The sequence below is a fragment of the Leptidea sinapis genome, chromosome 31 (genome assembly GCF_905404315.1).
Source record: "Leptidea sinapis chromosome 31, ilLepSina1.1, whole genome shotgun sequence".
NCBI classification, from domain to species: domain Eukaryota; kingdom Metazoa; phylum Arthropoda; class Insecta; order Lepidoptera; family Pieridae; genus Leptidea; species Leptidea sinapis.
Window position 1 is genome coordinate 3330777 of NC_066295.1, and position 22596 is coordinate 3353372.

A 22596-nucleotide genomic window follows, 5' to 3' on the forward strand; every position below is an offset into this window, starting at 1 on the left:
TTGATGACGTGCTTGCACAGATCCCCTCCGCTGAAATCGTAGTCTTGGGTGATTTCAACGGGAATAATTCCGAATGGCTTGCGTCACGCACCACAGACTACGCAGGGTGATCTGTGCATTGGCGTATTGTCTGTTCCAAGGACAGACTTACTTAATTAAGAGGAAATATAACAAAATCGGTGAGCAGCTTTCCAGTTACCCGACTGGAACCCGCAAGTTCTGGTCGTTGTCGAAAGCTGCTCTTGGTTTCTTCAACCAGCCGTCCCTGCCACTGCTGCACATGAGGAATTACACCCTGGCCCATATGGCAATAGAGATAACAAATCTTCTGTGCACTCTTTTTGCCTCCAACACGACTCTTGACGACAACGGAAAAATACCGTTGGCCATCCCGTGGTGTTTAAATAAAAAACTGTTCGGAGAGCTCTGTTGTCATTGGACGTTAGGAAGTCGAGCGGACCGGATGGCATTTCTCCAGTCGTACTTAGAACGTGTGCCTCTGAACAGTTGCTAACGCGTTTATTCCAGCAATCATACTCAAAAGGCGGAGTCCCAGACTCATGGAAGTCAGCCATTGCCATCCGATCCTACAAAAAGAGAGTGCCTCAAAGATGTGTGCTACCTCCTACACTGTTTCTTCTGCATATGAATGATACGTTGGACACATCCAACAAAGATTGCTATGCAGACGACAGCACTGGTGATGCAGCATACACGGGCCTTGCAGATCTCTCTCGGGAAATCGTCGACAAGTGCCGGGAGAAACTTGTGTCTTCTATCGAGTCCTCTCTTGAGAAGATCGCGGAAAGGGGTAAATTGAACCTTGTCCAAATTAACCCCCAGAAGACTCAAGTTTGCACGTTTACCACAAAAAAAAACCCATATGTCGTATCATCGCTCTTCGACAAAACAGCCTAGCATCGGAGTAGTGCTTCTCGAAATCTCGAGCGATTATCAACTCCGCGTTCATCTGGAGAGCAAAGTCAAATTGGCTTCGAAGAAGCTGCGCGTCATAAATAGAGCACTGCAATACTTCAAGCTGGCCCACATTCTAGTCTACTTCTACAAAGGGCTGGTCCGGCCACATATGGAGTATTGCTGTCATATCTGGTCTGGTGCACCCCAGTATCAGCTCGATCACTTTGACCGCGTGCAACGTAGAGCTGCTCGAATTATGGGGGACCCAGTGCTCTGTGAATGGCTGGATCACTTGGCATTGCGTAGAGACGTTGCTTCATTGTGTCTTCTACTCCATTTATCACAGGGAGTGTTCTGAAGAGCTGTTTTACCTGATTCTTGCCACCGAATTCCACTTTCGCACGACACGCCACAAAATAGGATATCATCCCCACCATCTGGATGTGTGGCATTCCTCCACAGTGCGCTTTTCAAGAAACTTACTTCCACGGACTACAAGGCTGTGGAATGAGTTTCAGGGACGATACGAGATGGGTACCTTCAAAAAAAAAGCTCGTACACCTTCCGTAAAGGCCGGCAACGCTCCTGCGATTCCTCTGCTGTTGCAAGAGAATGTAGGCAGCGGTGATCACTTAACACCATGTGACCCATACGCTCGTATGTGCACCTTTTCAATAAAATAAAATAATTTATTAATTTCAATTTATTTTTAAAGCTTACGTAATATAACAATCCAAAAAAAAATATTTCATCAATGCACAGTAATATACCTACTGCACATTACATTTTCATTAGATCAATTCAATTTCACTTATAAGATATACACAGCCCTAACGTAGCATAATACGTCAGCTGTGTAGTTACTGATATTCTGATTTATGCATTTCGGTGACTCTAACTCACGAGATTTACCAATTCCAAAAGTGTCTAACTATATTTAGTTTTATAATACTTCTTTTCAAATTAAGTATTTATTTGAGTATTTATTGACGCGAACCCATACATTTTTCCCCTCCCAAAAAGTGCCCAATGCGGCTGAAGAAGTTTTCACTTCAAAAACTAAATATTATCAAAATAAATAAATTATATAAAACAAAACAGCCTGTTTAGAGTACGTATCCTGACGCCTAGTAGTGCAGGAACGATGCACGCTGGTGAATTTTAGGCTAATAAGCAAAGTACTTTAAAATATTTTATCATAATGTGTCCCTAAATTAGCAAAGTGAAGAAAAAGTCGCCCTACTCAGAGAGCGATGCAAAACTCTGGTTTGGAATCAATATTTGTACGCTTTACTATCAGTTTATCATGCATTATATATCCATGATAATAAAGAGAGTTAATTATTTATAAGTCCTACTCAGTGTAATACATGACATTATGTATATAGTTTTGACATATGACAGAGCAGGTGACATTTCTGATGACATACGCTTTGAATTTGACGTTTTTACTTCACGAATCCAAATTCCACAGTCCCGAGAACTGAGTATTGTCATCATTGTAAATTGCAATTATTTTTCAGTGATAATGGCGCAGTCGCGAAAGGTGGATACTAACAAGGATTAAGTCATTATTTGAGCAAGTGCGGTTGTGAAGTGTGTTTATATTGATGCCGTACCGCAGGCGTTTCTCGGTGAAAATGCCGAATTTCGACGACGAAGTGACTGTCGTCGATGTCTACGATTTGGCTTCTGATATTGGAAAGGAATGTGAAATTATTATCGAGAAGTATGGCCCTGAAGCTGTAACTGCACTGTTACCGAAAGTTATTAACGCTCTAGAATTTCTCGAGAATTTAGCTGTTAGAAATGAAAAAGAGAATCAGGCATTACATGAATTGACTGCGAAGATATCTCAATTAGAAAATGATAAGATAGAGAAGGCAGAATACAGACAGCGATTCGAAAAGGTAAGCGATAGAGGTCATTGTTATTTGGTGATTTAATTTGTATGTACTTCGACACGAAATACCTATCCATGCACCGATCATAGTTGCAACATCCTTTTAAATATTATTGCAAATATATCAAACAAGCCAGTTAGGTAATTTATTATGCGCCTTTATTGGAAACAAATATTGTTTTGAGTAGTTTCTAACTTGCTACATCATTATTTTGTAAATATATTTGAATAACATAATGGATAAGAAGCCATAAACATCTTTCTACATAAACATGTAATAATACAAATCACTTTAACACTATTGAATGACTAATACCACTATAATTTCTAGTATCATTTACCTTGTCATAATATTATGATATTTTTGAACAAACACATTATTTTAGTGAAACTTATTAGTTAATCTATGTATTGTCATTACTAAATTAATAATTTATTTATTTATTGTTAACAAGAACGGCCTATAACCAATTACACTTATTAACACAGAATATAATATTGTTTACAAATAAAATTGAAAAATAAAATAAAATTCAATTAACAATGAAATTTAAACAATGTCAAAAGTAATAAGAAAATTTTAAATATACACAGATGTTGATACAACACACAAATCAAAGTCGTCTCAACCGTTGTCAATTGTCGTCTTAAAAAAAAAACAATGGATTAGTCAAATAGAACAATTCTCAATAATGTTTCAGTACATCATTGTTTTATTTTATTCAGTTTACATCATAATATTTATTCTTGTTAAAATTACATTTAGAGTTAGTATTCCCATATGATTGCAACATCAATAAAAATGTGGTCATTAATTTACCATTCATTTACCTTCGAATATGAATTAATCAAAATTTTTTGTTGCTCTCTGAGTTAGCTCTCAAGGATAGCAATGTGGATGATAAGTTATACATAAGATAACTGTTCAATAGTAGTGTAATAATTATTGTTGTTAATTATTTATATATAAATATTTTTTTTTTAAGGAATAGGAGGACAAACATGCGTACGGGTCACCTGTTCTTAAGTGATCACCTCTGCCCACAATTGCCGCCCATAATTGTAATAATGTCGCATTAGGACTCCCCTGTAAGGACAGTGTACATTGTGGTGTATAATATAAAAAGAACTGACTAGCTAAGCTCTGCGCTAACTAATAATATACATAAGTTGTCAAATAGTCAGCTCTTCTGACCCATCACCAAGTAATAGCCATCTCTAGTTTGATAAACACATTCTAAGAAATAGTTTACTAGACTTGTGTATCTACAAATGATTTAATTTTTCCTTAGTGTTAATTACGCCAATATTTGTTTTTAAAACAATTCGACACATGTTTCGCCTCTACACGAGGCATCCTCAGGACGTGTCATCTCGCCAAAATCTGACACGAGACTGAGGCGAAACATGTGTTGAATTGTTTTAAAAACAAATATTGGCCGAATTAACACAAAAGAAAACTTAAATCATTTGTATAATTATGGATTTCCGCGAAGTAACGCCTAATTCAACAATGGTTTTTTTTTGTGTGTATCTCATTGAGCAATTAGTCTAGGTTTGATCTCCACTATAGGCATAGGTTTTGGTATTGTTACATAAGTGTTTTCTCCGTTTTGTCCTCTACCATTTATCTGATTTTAATTCACTTGTATATCTTAGTTAAATGAATACACACACATATATATATATTTATTGATGTGAAATCGTTACACCCCTTTTAAACACATTGTGTATGTGGCAGAGTGAAGTTTATACAGAGAAAAGCTCTAGAAAGCTGATCAAATATTGTAATATTATGTTTATATATTACAAATAATACATAAATATTATTATTATACTTTTAAATATAAAATGGGGCCCTAAAAACAGGCAGGATATCATGATAAATTTGGAACACTTGATAACTTATTGTCTAATGAAACCATTGTTTATCTATTGGCTGACATAAATAAAAGTTTGGTATCTCTGTGGAGTATGGAATGATTAACAGTTTTTTGCACATTATCAGATAGGTGCATCTATATATAGCTGTGTTCTTGTGCACACTTATCTCTGAAATGGCTTGTAGACAGTTCTCACAAAAAGCATCATATATTTAATGTTTTTTTTTTATTGCTATCACAAATAAGATAAGTAGTTTATTAGCAATAAGTAGCCTAAATTTGGGTGGGTAAATTCACAGGTGCCAATTGATTAAACAAGACAAGACAAACTTAAAAAGTGACAGACCCATCAGATTTAGTTACAGCCTTGCTTCTGTAGAATGATACTTAAAAAAAACAGTTTAAAAATCCCTCCAGATCCCACAAAAGAGTTACTTTAAAAGATTCAATCGTTTGGGTTCTCCCTGCATGCATTCAACTCAGAATGACCAAGGCACAACTTGGACAATCATAAATAGAGCAGGCTCGATACAATGCGGCCGTCATGACTATTGACATGTATTCCGGAACTTGGCGCCTTTCCGACTTTTCCGGCTCTCTTACTCATTAGGCGTAGTCCAAGGCGTATGCAATAAAGTTTTAGTACACCCTAAAAAAGGCTTACGATAGTATCCGTCCAACTACCGATCCATCGCAATTACCCCCCATTTCTTTTAAAGCTATGCAATCGATCATCAAGCTATTGGGAAAAGTGGATCAGCGCGACCTGATTAGATATTGTCAGTACGGTTTCCGCCAGTATCGCCCAGCTCGAGACGTACATATATCTCACACATATACACGTAATTATATAATATAGATGTTCAAATCCGAGAGAATCTGACCCGCAGTCATTGACTAAATAACTAAGTGTGGATATTGCAAAACAAGCATAAATGGTTTGTTGAGAAAATGCATTTCTATGGGATTCCCGAGAAGTTATGCAAATGGGTTCCTAGCTTTGATCACAGCATCAAGGATGATATCCATGGCGCATGGTCCGATTTAGAGCCCATAAAGACTGGTGTCCCGCAAGGCTACGTTCTATCCTCTAAACTATTTATTCGATATTTCTTTCCGGGATACCGTTAACGAGAACCAAAATTGTGTAAGAAGTCGTAACAGGGCGGGCTTAGCTTAGTCCAGTTTAACCCTGAAGAAGACACAGGTTTGTCCGTTGATTGCTAAAAAGTCTGTCTTTGTCATAGCTCCTCTAATTGGAAACACTCCCCTTATTGAAACTTGGCGTTGATATATCGAGCGACGTTCAGTCCCGTGGTCTTGGAAAAGACAGCCAAATTGGCCTCAAAAAGCTTTGTGCGAGACAGTACTTCACTTTTTTGACGGTCTAGTTAGCTCCAATCGGCTTGATTCTCTTCTTTGTGTACAGGGTCTCTCTGCCTCTTCTACGGCATATGCCAGGGGAAAGCTCAGAGGTATTTCTCATTATATCATATACCAGTGGGCTGTTTTTCATGCTTTTTTGGACATGATGCCGGCTTGGTGAGTAACACAATGGCGCCTTTTTCTGCCGTGAAACCGTAATTTGACTAACTCATTAATGAATGTAGAAATTTTTTTCAATGTTTATTACGTTGGAATTTCTTCATTTTTCAATCACACTTTTGTGGCATAAAATATAGTTTTTGTCATACTGAGCTATCTAATAACTCTTTGATTTTTTCTCCACTGAGGCCATCCAAGTTTGAACTGTAAAACTCTGTTCAAGTGCTGCAGCCATTACTTGAGGCTCGAGAATTGAGTTTTTTGCAGTTCTACAATTTGAAGCAGATTGTAGGACAGTAGCCTAAAACCCATAATTAATAGTGGAGCATCTAATAGTTCTTCATGAGCATCTTCTTTTTTATCAAATAGAGGGAGAGTGTTTTTCTTAGTACTGCACTGAAGAAAGAGTCCGTAACCATTACCGGTAACACTAAAATGATTAGCTTTATAAAGCATATATGCTGAAATATATATTGGGCTTTCTCTCTGAAAAATGTTGCACACTGCAATATTAAAACACGAAATGAAACAATAGTCATTACTCCTGATAAATTAATCACAACCATTTATAAAAAAGTAACATTTTGTTAAAAATTTGTATGTAACAAATATAGATGTAGATGTATTTTGTGTTATTTTTTATGTGTGATCAAACAATGCCTGGGAACATTGCATAATTTTCCGGTATCTGGTTGTAACTTTTTATTTGAAATATGATTGCGATTTTTGCATTATTCTTAACTTTATACTTATAAGTGGATTTATATATATTTTTAAATACATAATATAATCAGTAATTGTGAAGTATCTATATTATATGAATGGTCTAGAGGCAACTGCCAGGCACTTATTGGTACCCACTATTCAATCATATACCGGCCCGCCGTAGGCTACGCTCCAGGAATAGCTTCTTACACTCAGTGCAGCCTCTCAACCAGTCAGCTGAAATTACACGTCTTGCCATGTGGAGGTCACGGCTAAGCACCTCAAACCCGAACATCAGCGTGAAAGAGAAACTAGACGAAGGATACAACCTCAATTGTCCTGTCTGGAAGTCGCTCAACCGCCTCAGAGCAGGAGTGGGGAAATCTAGGGCAAACTTAGCGAGGTGGGGTTTCATCTCTGGACATGATACGGAGTGCATCTGCGGTCATCCGAGACAGACCGTTGCGCACATGACTGGGTGCCCTGCGTGCCCGACAACACTACCGACCGAGCTATCACGGTTGCGGCTTTTTGGGCTGCCCTTATTTGAGTTGACCGTCGACTCGATAAGAAGAAGATTGGTACTATGTAACATGCACTGTAGTAGGTTTCATTACTCCCACCACCATGATACAGCTACACTATGAGATGCTGATGTACATTGAACCGGGACCTATAAACTGACACCGGAGTGGGTTGATGGAGGACTATAATTTCAAAGGGCAAACAAGTAGCCAGCGGTGATTGCCATAAGTTAAGATATGATGTATTTGAAAAATTTGGTAATTTATGTGATTAAAGGATTATTATCTACTAATTGCTTGTTCTTCTCAGGCAATCTACTTTAAATGGGTTGTAGTTATTGATGTTGAGTAATTGATTTTAAATCGTATTTTGAATTTAAAAAGTAGAAATAATTATTGATATTGCGAAGTACTTTAAATTCAATCAGCAATCTTAATTTTAAGATATCGGTTTGAATGGTAGAGATTGATTAATTTGAACATTACATTCTAACTGTGCATGATTTTTTTTATTTGTGTTAACATTGGTATTGGTGGAGAAATTTACTATAAATCTTTTAATTTATTTGCATGTTGTGGAAGAGTTCGCAGTTAGATATACTGTAATTCACTATGTTGTTTTACAACCGCCGTTGCTATTAGGTAATTCTATATCACTACTAATCGCTGCTGGTCTATAAGTCACATCTGCGGCGACAATCGACTCTTATTTAGAAATCTAAAGTTATAACCTATCCCTCAAAAATTTTTATTTAATGAAAAGAAAGGAGACGAGTTGGAGGTTGAGCTGATGGTAATTGATACGCCCTGCCCATTACAATGAAATACCGCTCAGGATTCTTGAAAAACCCATTGAGAAAAGTCCTCTTGAGACATAAGACGTTAAGCCTCATTTGCCCAGTAATTTCATTAGCTACGGCGCCCTTCAGACCGAAGCACAATAATGTTTACACATTACTGCTTCACGGCAGAAATAGGCGCCGTTGTGATACCCATAACCGAGCCGGCATCCTGTGCAAAGGTACCTCCCACTGGTACACTGTTTCAAGATGCTTGAGAATAATAATTGAAATGAATAAACATTTATAGTAACAAGGTAACATTTTGTTTGAAGGAAATAGAAGCTATAGAAGAACAATGGCGGACAGAGTCAGCTGATCTGGTGACGGCAGTTGCAAGACTGCAGGATGAGAACAAACGACTGAGGAGGACAGTAAACTCGCCCGGAGATGGTGAGTTTGTAAAATGTACGGCCTTGTTTTACTACATTGTCTTTCTTTTCTTTTCTAATGTAGGGTAGAGTGAGATAGTATCTGAGTGAAATACTTACTATGGCAATAATGTTAGAAATTTTAGTAATAGTTATGCTGAGATCTGTAGAACGTATTCAGACTTTACTTACGTAAAACTTAGCTGAGTGTAAATTTAGCACATAATCTTTGATTTCGTTTATGTAGTCACTAGCTGACCCGGCAAACGTTGTTTTGCCATATAAATTGTATTGATCTTTTCCTTGCTAGTTGATAAGAGATGGCGCTAGTTGTATTCATTAGTAACAATCACACTTCTTTTATATTTTGTATAATTCACACAATAGTTTTTAATAAATTATAGCCTATTTGTTATTCTGGTGTGTAAGCTATATTATTGTAAAGTTTCATCAAAATCTATTCAGTAGATTTTGCGTTAAAGAAGTTCAAACATACATCCAGACATACAAACTTTCACATTTATAATATTAGTAGGATTTGACATTTATGTAGTCATTTGACAGCTGAAATCATGCTGACCTTGTTAATGTAAGACAGCCCAATGTATCAGTCCAGTTCGCGTTTTATCACACTCAGCTAGGTTTTACGTAAGCAAAGTCTAAATAAGTCTTAGGCCTACTGTCCAGTGTCTACGCGATATCGTAATTATACCTTTGCTTGCTGCTTACATACAAAACTATGACGTGGACAGAGCGGCTACTTCATGCTCACGTCGGTTCATGTTGTGAGTTTTATTGAGTGTAAATTCTGCTAAGAGTTGTCTTTAATGAATTCGACACGTGTTTCGCCTCTACACGAGGCATCCCCAGGAGATGTTGATTCCCCAAATTCGCCGACAGAAGCAGTCTCGTGCCAGGATTTGGCGAGTGTTACACTCAAGAAAACTCACAACAGTTTGGATAATTATGGATTTCCGCGACGTAACCGCGATAAATTTTATATTTTTATCATAATGATGATTTGGAAATAACTTTGATAAGTAATTTTAATACATCTATATAACGAGAGAAATACACTGTCATCTTCTAAAAGCTCTCTTGCTGCTACGAAACATGTACAATTTAAATTTTTCTATATATGGATGCGGCTCTATACAGGGTGGTTTTTTGAGAATGGCGGTGATAACGAACGAAATTAATTCAAAATGCAAAAATGCTTCAGAGTTCAAAACTAGTTCTCTGGACGCTCGCGAGTGGCGCTTCAAATAGGCACAAAAAATTAACGGTCCAACTTAAGAAACAGCCTGTCCAGTGATACTTATACTTATTACTGGTCAGTGATGAAAAGTAAGGCCGAAGTTGCCTTAGATATATATTTTTTAATGTTTTCAAGAAAATTAATTTTTCAAAATTTTTGTGACTGGACTAATATTATAAATGCAAACGTGAGTTTGTTATGCTTTTTTCCTTAAAGTCAACGCTCATGTGATTCCTCTGGTGTTGCAAAAGAATGTGGGCGGCGGTGATCACTTAACACCAGGTGACCCGTACGCTTGTATGTCCTCCTCTTCCATAAAAAAAACACCACCGATCATCATGCAATTTTTAACTCACCTTTCAAGAGTACAAAAAGTATATATAGCGCAATTGATTCTGAAATTTTAAGAGTTCCAGAGACTGATGCCGACTTAAAGGAATGGATCAAAAGAGAAAGAATATTTCTAGAGTCGAGTGAAAAGGAAGGGAGACATTTATGTGGTTTGCATTCGCCGTTGTTCTTGCTATGTGGATAAAGTCAAATACGATCGAACATGGTTACGTTTCTCCCGTCTCGGTATCTTCTGCAAGAGGCTCCCGCAGGTTTTAATGTGTCATAATTTTGGAAGGCTCGAGCGCTCCACCCTCGCCGGCCAGGGAGCATGACCAGGAGGTGCTGTCCCGGTTGAGCAGCACGGCGGAGAAACAGCGAGCAACGCTGCGTCACCAGGAGTCGCAGTTGCAGGAGAAACAACAGCACATTGACAGTGTGAGTTCTCCTTGACGAATTACTTTATATAGCATACCATGTGTTGCTTCTTTTTTTTATGGAATAGGAGGACAAACGAATCAAAAGAGCGTTGCCGGCCTTTAAGGAAGGTGTACGCGCTTTTTTTGAAGGTACCCATGTCGTATTGTCCCGGAAACACCGCACAAGGAAGCTCATTCCATAGCTTTGTAGTACGAGGGAGAAAACTCCTTGAAAACCGCACTGTGGAGGACCGCCACACATCCAGATGGTGGGGATGAAATCCTAACTTGTGGCGTGTCGTGCGAAGGTGGAATTCGGCGGCAGGAATTTTAGTAAGGCAGTACGCGAGTAACCATTGATCGGTCCGGTCCTAGTTACCATTAACCATTTGTCTATAACCATTACAGGACTGGTCCGAGTAACCATTTTAACCAATTAATAGTAGAGATCCGCGTACTCACAAGTAGAACCAATAATTATAGTTATTTAGCAACTGTCATAGATTAATTTAGTATCTTAAGTAAATAAATACTTTTACCATAAAACTAATATAGATATCTACCCCTAAATGCACCTTTTAAAGTTGTAACTGTGTTTTTACATTAGATTTTTGCGTAAAAGTTACATTTTTATTTCAGTTAGCCCGATGTTTCAAGACCTTTCTAGATCTCGTTTTCAGTCCCCCTGACTGTTTTATTTAAATACTTTAAAGCGTTTATCGATTCTGACCATATATATTGAATAGTTGGTGTACTCTTCTGTTTTGATTATTACGTCATTTAAACTGCACATCAACACAATCTAGTAATAGAACAGTACTTAACTTCATACTAGAGCGCGCGATTCTACGCACGCACACATACACACCATTTAAATTATTAAAACTTTCGTGATATCCGTTAATTATCTTAATATATTTATAAATTACGTGACACGTTGTTTGTCCGCGATGGACTCCTAAACTAATGAACGGATATTAATGGGGATTACTTCATGGATTGCAGTTTGGTCCAACTTGAGAGATAGGATAGTTTTTATTTCGATTTGGGACCCATAATTATTTTTATTTTGAATATTAGTTTTGTATGGACATATTTTCTATGAGAGAATTTAGTGACGTACGGTTTGACATTTCTGCTGTGAAACAATTTCATTATAACAACAGGGAGCATTTTTACGAAATAATTCTTGATGTTTGAAATATTATTGGCAATTTCTTTTTTAATTTTTTTTTATTATCTACAGAACATACGGCTTTACTCACGTTTTGTCGGTATCGGTACCGACTATTTGAGTAAGAGAGTAGTACTCTTACTGAGTAAGAGAGTAAGGGATGGGCGAGAGTAAGAGGTGACCCTGCCTACTGAGCTAGAGGTCCCGGGTTTGAATCCCGGTAGGTACAATTATTTATATGATGCATATGAATGTTTGTTTCCGAGTCATGTATGCTTTTATGTATGTTTAAGTAAGTATTACGTATTAAATATATCGTTTCCTTGTACCCAGAGTATAGGCTATGCATAGTTTATGGCAAGATAATTTTTGTAAGTGTGTCAGTATTATATATTTATTTATTGTGACATCTAGGACTGATGACAGTATAGTATGTTCATTACTATTATCCCTTGCATCCTGACCAAGGTCACCAGGAAAATAAAAAAAAACGTCAATACACACATGAAATAAGAAGAAGTAGAGCATATTGATAAATATATGATACTTTTGTAATACCAAAAAAATTATAAACTGAAACAGTTATCAAAATAGACACAAAAATATTACTCTGTAAAGAGTAGAGAATAATATTTAATAATGTAGAGTTTGTTCTATGGTGATATGTCATCATCATCAGCAGCCGGAAGACGTCCACTGCTGGACTGCCTCCCCCACAAGATTTCCACGACGATCGGTCCTGCGCTGCCCTGATCCAACGTATTCCGGCGATCTTGAACAGATCGTCGGTCCAACTTGTGGGGGGCCTACCAACACTGCGTCTTCCGGTACGAGGTCGCCATTCGAGGACTTTACTGCCCCATTTGCACGTCGAACTATGTGCCCTACCCACTACCACTTCAGTTTCTATATATAAACTAGTGGACCCAACAGACGTTGTCCTGTACACACGTCTTAAATTTGAAAAATCTGTCCAGCCGTTAGGAGGAGTTCACTAACATACACATGAGCAGGAGAATTATATTATATGGACGTAATTGAGAATCTAAACCAATCTCAAATTCACTGAAACAAACAAAAAGTCATCTAAATCGGTCCAGCCGTTTAGGAGGTAGTTTAATTGGGAATCTAAACCATTCTTGAATCCACCCGAAGACACACATCAATCTCAAATTCACTGGAACACACAAAAATCTCATCAAAATCGGTCCAGCCGTTCAGGAGGTAGTTCAATTGTGAATCTAAAACATTCTCGAATCCACCTGAAGACACACAGAAAGTTTCAATAAAATCGGTCCAGCCGTCTCGGAGGAGTTCAGTGACATACACACGCACACAAGAATTACATATATAAAGATGGTGATATTTGATATATGATGACGCATAATTAAACGCTTCCTTGTGCGGTGTTCCCGGGACGATACGACATGGGTTACCTTCAAAAAAAGCGCGTACACCTTCCTTAAAGGCCGGCAACGCTCTTGTGATTCCTCTGGTGTTGCAAGAGAATGTGGGCGGCGGTGGTCACTTAACACCAGGTGACCCGTACGCTCGTTTGTCCTCCTATTCCATAAAAAAAACGCAGTGCCTTATTTAATATATACGTAAATAAATGTTTAGTAAAATTACTGAAGCGGCATTTAATCTTATTAAAAAAGGTAACCGTACGTAGCGGTAAGACTATTAACGCAATAAAAGTGCAAAGCTCTGTATAATTCAATTCTAATTATCCAATAACATCGCAACAAAACATACACGTTCATTGGCTTGTGTTCGAGTCCTTTAAGGCTAGATAGTAACATGGATACATTATTTTCAAAGCGCTTAAAAATATTTTGGTAAAACAAAAACTTAACAATAATAATATTATGTTTTACGGTCATGAAATTAATGTGACTCATTATTAAAGTCAAACGTAAAAACAAGATGAATTATTACAGATTCTATTATCCTTATAAAAATAAATTAATCTTTACTAATATTACAATATAAATATAAATCTGAGAATACTATTGGATCTCTTGTGTTTGTATGTTTTGTAATTTCTTTATCTAACGGGCTTTCAGAACAATTTGTTATTTTAAAAATGTTATCGCTCACTTGTGCGATTAATTTAAAAAAATTTAATTTGTACCAAAATTTATGGACGATGCGAGACTCGAACCTGTCCGAGTGCTTTTACCAACTGAGCCAATTTGGACTTACGGAACTTATGGAGGACAAACGAGCATACATACGGGTGACCTCATGTTATGTCATCACTACGAACCGTACTCTTATCTAATCGAATACACGTACATATTAAATATTCGAAAACCAAAGGACACCCACGCAAGAAGATGGGTGGTGTTTATCGGGTGCGCCACCACACGCAAAAAACTAAATGTGAATTTTTTTAATATGATATAATTACCTTCTTACATACATTTTCTTTCAAAATTCAAAATGAAAACGCTAAAAAGATAAATTCTTTGTCAACAGTTTTAACAACTCCACGACAAAATATTAAGTGAAAGTTTATATTTGAACAATGATGGAAGTACAAGGTAACGATTATATTAAGCTATTATTATTATATATTATTTCTACATTTATGTTTTTATTTACAATTTTCTTAAGATTGAATTTAAAGTTGTCAGTCATATATACTTAATATAATACACTTATTCTCACTACTTGAAGAAGACTCACTCATTTATTTGTAAAACTAACAATAATACAGATTTAAGTAAACATATCAGTCAGTCAGGATCGACATAGCGAAGGACTTCGATCGGGTGTAATAGCAGTGCTAATAGCGAAACTGCCATCTTATGGGCTTCCCGAGAGTTTGTGCAGATGGGTGGACTAGCTCTTCGGCAGATCGGAGCACCAAAGTCAGTATCGATGGCGCATGCTCCGACTTAAAACCTTTAAACGCTGGTGTCCCGCAAGGTTGCGTGCTATGCCCTACACTGTTTCTTCTGCATATTGATGATATGCTGTAAATCAGCAGTATTCACTGCTATGCAGACGACAACTCAGGGTATGGCTCTTACACCAGCCATGCCAACATCTCCCGGGACAGTGTTGATGGGAACCGAAACAAACTTGTGTCTGAAGCCTTGTAATGGGGCAAAAATTAAAGGGGATTTGACATCACTCCCCTAACTGCCACAGCCTGTATCGGCATACTCGACGTCGATATATCGAGTGACGTTCAGTTCCGTGGTCACTTACTCAGTGAGGCGAGACAGTACTTCACTATAAACTCACCGCCTGCAACTATAAAGAGGAAATTCGAAATTCCTCACATGGGATTTTATTACCTCTGGGCAAGCGCTCTCCAGTAGCTGCTTCTTCCATTTAACCGCATAGAACGAAGAGCGGCTCGAATCATCGACGATCAAGTCATCTCCAATCGGCTTGATTATTTGGCGTTGGGTAGAAATGTGTATTCTCTCTGCATCTTCTACCGCATACATATTATCATGCTCAGATGAGTTCTTCGGGTTCATACCAGATTGTCCGTGGCGAATGTCCATGGGCTGCCTCACCCCTTACCATTAAGTGAGTCTCTTGTCCTTTTGCCCCCTCTTATATAGGAAAAATACAATTGCGAAGAAGTGCGACATGAATCCGCGCATTTTCAAAATTTATTTGACAAACTTTTTTTTAAATAGGCACGCGTTCTGTTTACGCTCATGCAGCCTGTTACTTGTTCATTTAATGTACGTAATTGATCTCTTTGGTGGTTGAAACTCTAACTAACAATATTTACATTCTTCAAATGATAAGATCCATTGAAATTGCCACACACCCTGGATGAATACCGTTTCATTGCAATGCTATGAATACGTTTTTTACTATCAATTTAATTAACATTATCTATTTTAATGTATTGTGCCAAATTTGTACTGTTTTATTATTCTCTAATTGCGAAATTTCATCGAATTTATTTATTACTATATTTTATATTTTATATTCTAAATTAAATTCACTAAATCTCAGTATGGATTAACAAACTATTTTAGTCTCTTTTTATAAGGAACCAGCTACCTTCTTATCTATAGATGTGCTAAAATATTGTTTAAGGGAAACACACCAAACATCTAGAGAATAACACCAAGCTACACCGGGAAATAAATCCTTGACATATAGATCGAGAGGCAGACGCTAGTAATTTGACCGCAGAGCAAGGTTTTAATGAGGCCGATATACAAACTTGGTAACTTAATTAAAATACTTATTTAGGCCGGGTTCGACGCCTACGTACACGTCTACGTCGCGCTTATTGATTTAACTTTTGCTCGTTACCGTTTTTTTTTCGAGTACAGTTAAGTTTGAAGGACGAGTTAATTAGTAATATTCATTCATATTACGTGGAGATAGTCTCTGCGCTCATCTCTGTAGTAGATTGAAATATTTTCGCCTTAATTATCTCAAGTCGAATGCAGTGTTCTACAATTTGTTTCTTAAATTATTTTATAGATGCTTCTTATTTTTATATTTATATTAATCTTGTTGTGTTTCCCAGTGGGAGGCTCCTTTGCACAGGATGCCGGCAAGATTATGTGTACCACAACGGCGCCTATTTCTGCTGTGAAGCAGTATTGTGTTAACATTACTGTGTTTCCGTCTTAAGGGCGTCGTAGCTAGTGAAATTAGTGGGAAAAAAAAGACTTAACATCTTACGTCACTAGGTGAAGAGCGCAATTGTTGTGCCGCTCAGAATTTTTGGGTTTTTCAGGAATCCTGAGCGGCACTGCATTGTTATAGGCAGGGCGTATCAATTACTATCAGCTGAACGTCCTGCTCGTCTCGACACTTACGTTATGTAAAACGTTGTCTTAAAGAAAAACACATCTAAGGTTTTTTTTTGTTTGATTTTTCACTATTCTCCATCTTTCACGACTCATTTTATTCTGCAACTGTATTTTTTTTATGGAAATAGATAGAGCAGTTCATGTTCTAGAATAAAACGTATAAACAAACATACCAGAGGCTCAGATTACAAAAAAGAGGTACAACAAAAGGCAAAAAACGGACTATTTATGAAAAATACTTAAAATTAGATTATCTTGAAAACCATTGGATTTAGGATAGCGTGTTTCATAGTCCAATCAGTCAGAAATTATCTAAAATATAGCCCCATAAAGGATCTAGGTCGACTTACGAGGTAACCCTGTATTATATATGTATGTATAATTTGGTACTTATCGTGATATTCGTTTTACAGTACCATTTACACTGTGACAGATTATTACCCCAGTACCAACGCTGATCCTCGTAAACAATTTTATTCGTCGAGCTTACTCGCTTTGCCCTTTACAAGCAATATCGGTGTGACCCCCTTACCCGAAATAGAAAGTGTAATATCTCCCCTGGGCTTACGCCTACTTTATTACCCGCCCCAAATGGCAATTACTATCACTGGATTAAACTCGGCCCATTTTGCACGTACTTCCTTAGCGAATTAAGGAGTATTTAAAATAGGTACTCTGGTTCCGTAGCCAGAGGGTAACTAATAAAAATATAGATAAAACTAGCCGTTCACGCCCGCGAATTTTAAAAGGAAATAAATTAAATTTTATTCATCTTATTACAAATACAATAAAAAATAACCATAGTAGCCATAAACCATCTACGATTAATTTCGCATCGAATGCTGGTAGTTTCATGTCGATACGATCAGTGGTTTAGGCGTGATTGAGCCTCAAACAAAGACCATTTTCGTTATATATATATATATAAAATTTCTGTCAAATGTCAATAATGTTTTAATATTTAAATTAATTTACTTTGGTTATAAAAAATAAGTGATGTTTTGTAAATCTAAAATCTAATCTAAATTCAATTCAATATATATTTTTATGTTAGAATAATTGTTAAAATGAGTATAATTTAAATTTGAACTACAGCTCACAACCACTCGTCACACAATCGTTTTAAGGTATAAGATATGTTTAATACATCTGTGAAGATGTATAAACACTTACAAAAATGAAAAATGCGTTGCCGACCTTTAAGGTCTTTTAAGTATGCAATTGGTAAACCTAAGCATAAGAAGTCCAATGAAATCAGTATAAATACTGATAGCGTGTTTTATTGTGTGGTGAGTACGTACTAACGCCATCTATGTTACTATCACGCAGTTCTACTGCAAGCGCCGCTACAAAGGATTGACGTCTTTATAGTTGCTGTTAGTACAGTCTACAACCCAGATTAGAATTTTATTCAGCTATTTTCAAATTATCACGACGTAAAGCATTTTGCTAAGATAGAGAATCAGCAGCGCGGAGTGAAAAACAAACAATTTATGAATTAAATTGTGAACGAAAATATATTCTCAGAAAAAAATCTCATTATTGATTTTTATTAACTTCTTCTCGTAAATGTTAACTGATAAACGAGTTTTTTGGTTATTTTAAAAAACAATGTATTTCAATTTGAGGATTTACATCAATTCCTAAATTACTTCGTCTGTAAACAAGACTTTAACAAGAAATAATAAGAACCATAAAAGCCTTTCATATAAAAAAATATTTTTACAAACAGGTATTCCTGAGTGAGGGCAACATTACGTTGTTAAAAAAAAGTTATTGCATTTCCATATCATATCTCAAACTATCTAATCGTAAATTTCAAAAGCACCGACATTTTTGATAGTTTTATCTACAACGCATACAAAACCTATGGAGGAATCTTTCTTGGTGGCAAGATTATTTTATCATAATGTCTTTAACTCCTTCTACTATCGTACTGAATTCAAAAAAATTACCTCGGTATTGGAATCATACATCTATGTATACACTTTTATTATAAAGTCCCAGCCGCTGTTTAGGCAATTTAAATGTTTTATAAAAAAAAGGCTCTGTTGTAAATCCTATTACTCCATACCTGAATATCTAAGTGATCGGACAGCCTGGGACTAGATTATGATTATTTTATAGCAATAGCAATGACAGTAATGTATATTTTATTAAAAAGAGCGCATAATAAAAATTCTGGGAGAGTTTCTTGCGCCGCTTCTTCTTTCTCAGAGCGCCATTTGTTTCCGAAGCGGTAGTAGTATCTAGTATATTAGAAATTACATCAAAAAGAATTCTAAAGGAATCAATTTTAAGAAAATAAGTGCCTTTTATGCCTTTTTATGTAGAAATTAACAATATCCGGACGACCGAGCCTTGCTCGGATTTTTAAGAATGTACAAAACTTGAACAAAAAAAAACTAATAGGACATCTGGATTCGAACCGGGGTCTTCTGCTTTCCGGATCACCCAATGTCCCATCTGAGCTATAATAGTCTTGTATATAGTGGCGAAATTTACCTTTGTATTCTAATGTTATTGTAGCTGTTTCTCATTCAAACATGGATAAAACCATTTTTTTAAATTGAAACCTAGCTAGATCGATTTATCACCCCCGAAATTCCCTGCATACTTAATTTTATGAAAATCCGTTTCCGAAAAGTTTCCGAGATTCAGATTATGTATACAAGAATTGCTCGTTTAAAGATATAAGATTATATGAGTCCGTATCTGCGAGTTTTAGCTGAGTAATGACGCGATTGATGAGATCATGTTTAAAATGATAATAATGGTGATTAATGGTTTGTATAGATTTTCTTTATGTAACCTGAATTTAGATCTGCCAATACATTTGAGATTCTATGCAAACTGATATAAAATAAAATTATGGTGTATGGATATTATATTCTTTTTTTTATGAATATAAAGGGACGAGACGAGCAGGACGTTCAGCTGATGGTATTTGATACGCCCTACAATTGCGCTCGTCACCTCGAGACATAATATGTTAAGTCTTATCAGTCCAGTAATTTCACTAAAAATTGCCCAACGTTTTCACTTCAAATAATGTGTTCCAAACTATCGTGGAGTATAAAAATATTCAACATAAGTGGGACGTACTTGCGAACACAAATAGACACATTTGAATATGCAATTTGCTCCATTCCAGACTATAATCATAATTCCCTTGATTCCCCGACTATGAAGCTCAACAACAAGCTTCCACTTAACCTTATTCCAGCGAAATACTGATTTTTACATCGTTGGTACGCTCGCGGTAAAATATTTTGAATCATTATACGAGGACCTGTATACTGTGTAGCCGAGTGGTTAGCGATCCTACCTACTAAGCTAGAGGTCCCGGGTTCGAATCCCGGTAGATGCAAGCATTTATATGATGAATATGGATGTTTGTTTCCGAGTCATGGATGTTTAAATGTTTTTATGTATGTTTAAATGAATTTATGTATGTTTAAGTAAGTATATTGTATTGAATATATCATTGTCTTGTAACCCATAACACAGGCTATATATGCTTAACTTGGGGCAAGATAATTTGGGTAAAAAGTGTGTTAATATTATTATTATATATCTGATACTAGCTGACCCAGCAAACGTTGTATTGCCATATAAAGTAATAAAAAAAATCAATAATTAAAATTTTTGGGGTATAAAAATAGATGACGACCGTATCTCAGAACTACCAAATATATGGTACATAAAATTTATCGTACTACAATAATAATTATATTCGATTGCCATCTTGAAACTCTATTGCGTATGTATATGTGGATGGAATAGAATAATATTAAAATGAAGATACAAAAATAGTTGTAGATCGTTGAAGAGCGAAAATTTGAAATTGTATGTATTTTTCAATGCTGAATCATAATAAAATAAAAATAAAAAAAAATTGTCAAAAAATTAAACTCGCAAGGGTCGCCCTTATCATTTAGATGTATGCCGAGGCTCAGACCTACCCGATACACACACAATATTTTATACAAATCGGTTCAGCCGTTTTGGAGGATTTTGATAACAAACACAGGGCGCGAGAATTTTATATATTAGATTAATCACTATGAAATTTTAAGAAGTAAGCATATATTTGAAAGAACAAAAAATCATTTACTAAATCAGGTCAAAATGGCACATATGAATGTCAAAGATTAAATTACCACCACTTGGGAAAAATTGAGTTTTAATGAAAAGGAGTGGCAAAAAACCTATTGCCACTCTTTTTATTCTATAGATAAAGTTTTACTTCCTAGTCATGAATCGAGAATGGTGCCTGGTCAGCGTGAGAACAAACACGTATTTAAAAAATGGTCGTTGTTAAAACAAAATAATTATTTTCTACAAAAAAAGTTGGTGCCACGTTAAACATTATCCATAAAGACTTCGACATTTTTAAACTCCATCGCCATCTAATTTACCAGTGGGAGGCTCCTTTGCACAGGAGGCCAGCTAGATTATGGGACCACAACGGCGCCTATTTCTGCCGTGAAGCAGTAATGTGTAAATTTTTCTGTGTTTCGATAAGAAGGGCGCCGTAGCTAGTGAAATTACTGGGCAAATGAGACTTAACATGTTATATCTCAAGGTGACGAGCGCAATTGTAGTGCCGCTCAAAATTTTTGGGTTATTCAAGAATCCTGAGTGGTACTGCATTGTAATGAGCAGGGCGTATCAATTACCATCAGCTGAACGTCCTGCTTTTCATAAACAAAAAAAAAAGATGTCCAATTCTATATTATACTTAATATTATATTATTACCGAAATAATGGACTGGAATAATCCATTGTAATAATAATTGGTCTGTCTGTGTAGCAGCTCTCTAGCCAGGCGTGAATGTTCATTAATGTAACGTACGTAGCTAATGAATATTCATACTTGTGCAAACATACCGAGATACGTTCTACACCATTGTAATACCGTGGCGTGATTTCGCATGTGAGTGACCAAATTACCTAAGAGTATCTATAGTTTTAAACGTGAAAGTAATTCTGTCCGTCTACAACTCGCTTCCGTGGCCTAGATCATTTATACGTCTAGATAGACCATGACAGCTGTGCAAATGTCAAAAATAAACCTCTACTTTGAGCAACTCATGCACACTGACAAAAAGTGTCATAAATATCGCGAGTGTAAGACGTAGTTTGTCGCGCACGCTAAACTAATATTCTGGGGCTGTTTTTATCAGTAGTCTAACAGCAAGACACTATCTAGATCTATCTATCTCTATCCAGTATTCTGTGAACAGCTCGATCGAATGGTATTACGTAGAGTCGTCACTTCATTATGTGTCATCTGCTACATTATTGTGAGAGGAATTAATAAATTCACGGGAGTGTTGCAGTGCTGTTTGACCTTATTCCTGTCACTGAATTCCATCTTCGCACGCTACCGCACTCCAGATACTTGTCATCCTCGCCACCTGGAGATGTGGCGTTCCTTAACAGTGTGGTTTTAGGCAATTACGGTGCAAACAGCGTTTTAACAGTGGGAGGCTCCTTTGCACAGGAAGCCGGCTAGATTATGGGTACCACTACGGCGCTTATTTCTGCCGTGAAGCAGTAATGTGTAAACATTACCGTGTTTCGGTCTGAAAGGCGCCGTAGCTAGTGAAATTACTGGGCAAATGAGACTTAATATCTTATGCCTCATGGTGACGAGCGCAATTGTAGTGCCGCTCAGAATTTTTGGGTTTTTCAAGAATCCTGAGCGGCAAAGCATTGTAATGGGTAGGGCGTATCAATTACCATCATCTGAACGTCGTACACGTCTCTTCCATTATTTTCATAGAAAAAACAAAACTAATGAGGCAAAGAGACCGGTATCGCTGCTGTGGTTGATACCCCTGGTGTTGTTGCATGGTAGCCCTGGTTCACCAATGAAGCTCGTTTGCCGTCCTATTCCAGAAAAAACTTTGAAGA

General features: G+C 36.6%; 1 protein-coding gene across 7 annotated transcripts in view; it reads left to right on the forward strand.

The window, feature by feature from the left end:
* Nucleotides 1–2421: 2421 nt before the first annotated feature.
* The window catches only part of LOC126974010 (RILP-like protein homolog), a 50277-nt gene continuing 30102 nt past the window's right edge, over nucleotides 2422–22596 (forward strand). For 4 of the 7 annotated variants that reach the window (XM_050821373.1, XM_050821375.1, XM_050821369.1 and 1 more), the window contains exons 1-3: nucleotides 2423–2828; nucleotides 8593–8725; nucleotides 10575–10714. In XM_050821373.1, coding sequence (XP_050677330.1) covers nucleotides 2529–2828; nucleotides 8593–8725; nucleotides 10575–10714 — 573 coding nt within the window. In that variant the 5' untranslated portion in view covers nucleotides 2423–2528. Of the gene's footprint in view, nucleotides 2829–8592; nucleotides 8726–10574; nucleotides 10715–22596 lie in introns of all 7 variants that reach the window. The other 3 variants (XM_050821371.1, XM_050821372.1, XM_050821374.1) reach the window with 2 other exon arrangements.